The 2,500-nt window shown below is 48.4% G+C and overlaps 1 protein-coding gene across 1 annotated transcript in view; it reads right to left on the bottom strand.

Annotated features, from left to right (window-relative positions):
* Positions 1 to 2,500, bottom strand: part of adamtsl3 (ADAMTS-like 3) — a gene marked incomplete at its 5' end in the record, with an annotated part of 110,936 nt that overhangs the window by 19,341 nt on the left and 89,095 nt on the right. The window contains 2 exons of the mRNA XM_083691198.1: positions 89 to 326; positions 540 to 1,346. Coding sequence (XP_083547324.1) covers positions 89 to 326; positions 540 to 1,346 — 1,045 coding nt within the window. The remainder of the gene's footprint in view (positions 1 to 88; positions 327 to 539; positions 1,347 to 2,500) is intronic.

Genomic DNA, 2,500 nt, shown 5'->3' with positions numbered 1-2,500 from the left:
TGTGTTTGATACCACTCCTCACTCCATGCATTACTGTCCTCCGATTTCTACCTTCACCAGCCTCCACTGATTGTCCTGTAGTGTTTACCTGTCAGAGCGCTGTAGTGGTACTCCATCCTTGCTCCAGGTGATTTGGGCCTGAGGTGCGCCCTCTGTTGGGCAGATCAGGAACAGCAAGCGCGTGGCGTTGGTCAGAAAGGCAGTCCTCCCGATGCTGATGTTGATGTTCCTCTGGAAGGTGATCAGCGGGTTCTGCTTCTGTCTGATGATCACAGGCCTCCTGACCACCCTCTCTGCTGAGCGCTCTGACCAGTTTGGTTGCCTGTCTACGATCGAAAAACACAAACGAAAAACATCATCGCAATTAACTTTACCAAAGTAAGGGACTGTATGTAAGCTGTACTTAAAAACAGTTTTGACTACACAACTTTAGTTTACACTTGGGGTCAACTTTATGACATTCTGCTACAATCATAAATACACCTTCCTTGTCCAGTCATTAGAGGTAGGGAGCAGAGGCGACACTCCCAAGATGTTACCTTTTGGATGTCCAGGCCCTCCTTTAGAGCTGTTCCATTGTTCAGTAGTGGACTGTGTTCCAGGCTGTTCTGTGAGGAGTGTGTAGATGAGCTGAGAGGCCTGCTCCTGGCTGATCTCTCCTCTCTCCGCCTGCAGACTGATGTTGCTCACCCTCTCCTCCAGCAGCCGGGGCTGCCGCCCGTACGCCCCCTGCAACACCGAGCCCTCCACACCACCGGGGGGCAGCAGAGAGATGCTGTGATTTTCCATGGACGGGATAGGGCGACAGCGAGGGAGGGCCAAGGCCAAGTCGGGGTTGGGGTCAGATTCGTTTTCAGCGGAGGGCCTTTCGATCAGCCTGCTATCGGAGCCAATCAGTTTGAGGGTGAAGGTGTCATAGGTGGGGCCTGCCACACACACATACACACCGCTGTCCTCCATCCCCAAGCTATGGATCTTCAGGGAGCCAGACTTGGTGACGCCCAGACGCTTAGAGCTGAGGAGGGGACGCCCGTCCTTCTCCCAGCGGATGTAGGACTTCTGGAACCTTCTGACGGGACACTTGATGACCAGGGAGGTCTTGGGGAGGAGGTAGGCGCGCCCCCCGATGGTCAGGTGCAGGCGTTTCTCCTGGCGGGTTTGGATGTAGATGCGAGGGACACCCAGGATCAAAGGACAGCGCTTCACTGAGTCACTCTCAGATTCCTTCACTGTCTCCTTGCCTGTACCCTGCACTGTTTCCTTCCTTGTCTCCTTCACTGGTTCCTTGGCAGGGGCCTTGGCTGGCTCTTTCACTGTCTCTTTGGGTCTCATCTCTTTCTTGTGCTCTGGGAAGAGAGAAAGAGTAGAGAAAGAGTAAAGTAGAAGTAAAGTAAAGTAAAGAGTAGAGTAGAAATAGGTACTACTGTATTTCAGCTATAACAGAGAAATGGACAGTTTAACCGTCTAAATACTCACTCACAGGGATGTTGATTACTAGAGTAGAGATTTATAATTACTCAACTTATGATTTTAAATATCTCCTATTTGACATCACGATAAAACGTTTAACCAAATAGTGGAAAGCACAAAGTTGTTACACCCTTATTCATGTATTTATTTACAGTTTAAACATTCAGACATTCAGACACAAACATAATTGCTGGGCACAGGACATAGTGATTGCTGTGAAATCGCTGCGATTTTTCAGATTTACTCGCAGTGAGCGATTGTCATACTTAGACTCTGAGGCAATGGACACGGACCCTCCCTGTAGCTATCAGAATATCTGGGCCAGCCTCGTCCGCTAGATTTGATATCATTAACCCTGATTACATCACATGAGATAAGGTCTAGACCGTATGACTGCCGTGCCAGGGACTGTGCGGGGGTTAGCACAATAGCATAGCATAATAAACCCACGGTTAACATGGAGTCTGTCAATCCCTCCAAACATATATCGCCAACACACACACACTACACCCAGAACCTTGTGACCCTATGGGCGTAGTACTCACTAACAGGTTCATACACCGGGCACACTCTCACTCCAATCCAGAATCTCCCTCTGTCCCCTACCTCCTATCTTGAGTCTGAGAAAGCGCTTTTAAATTGAATCTATTATTATTATTATTATTATTATTATTATTGTTATTATCTCCCCCTCCTCAATCTAAAAGGACTTGATGGGTGTCGTGTATCAGGAACTAGGTATAGTTGTGACCATATTGTTTCAATCTATCGAGTTGTAGGAGTAGGAGAGAAGGAGTAGGAGTCAGAGGGAAGGGTGCAAGGGAGCCACAGGCTTATCAGATTGGAATGTGTCCATGTCTGGAGACACACCCTCTGACATCACAACCCCCTGCAACCCCCTCTGCAGGGTTCAGACCAAGGCCCTGTCTGAACGTTCATACTGCTGACTGTTTACTTGTTTGTTTTAAGTCATCGACTACATACATACTACCTTTACTACATAGCAGCCCACTGTTTAGTCAAATGGATA

The sequence above is a fragment of the Argentina silus genome, assembly GCF_951799395.1.
Source record: "Argentina silus genome assembly, chromosome: 19".
Classification (NCBI taxonomy): domain Eukaryota; kingdom Metazoa; phylum Chordata; class Actinopteri; order Argentiniformes; family Argentinidae; genus Argentina; species Argentina silus.
The sequence above is the reverse complement of the archived record's forward strand: the minus strand, read 5'-3'. Positions and strand labels throughout refer to the sequence as shown.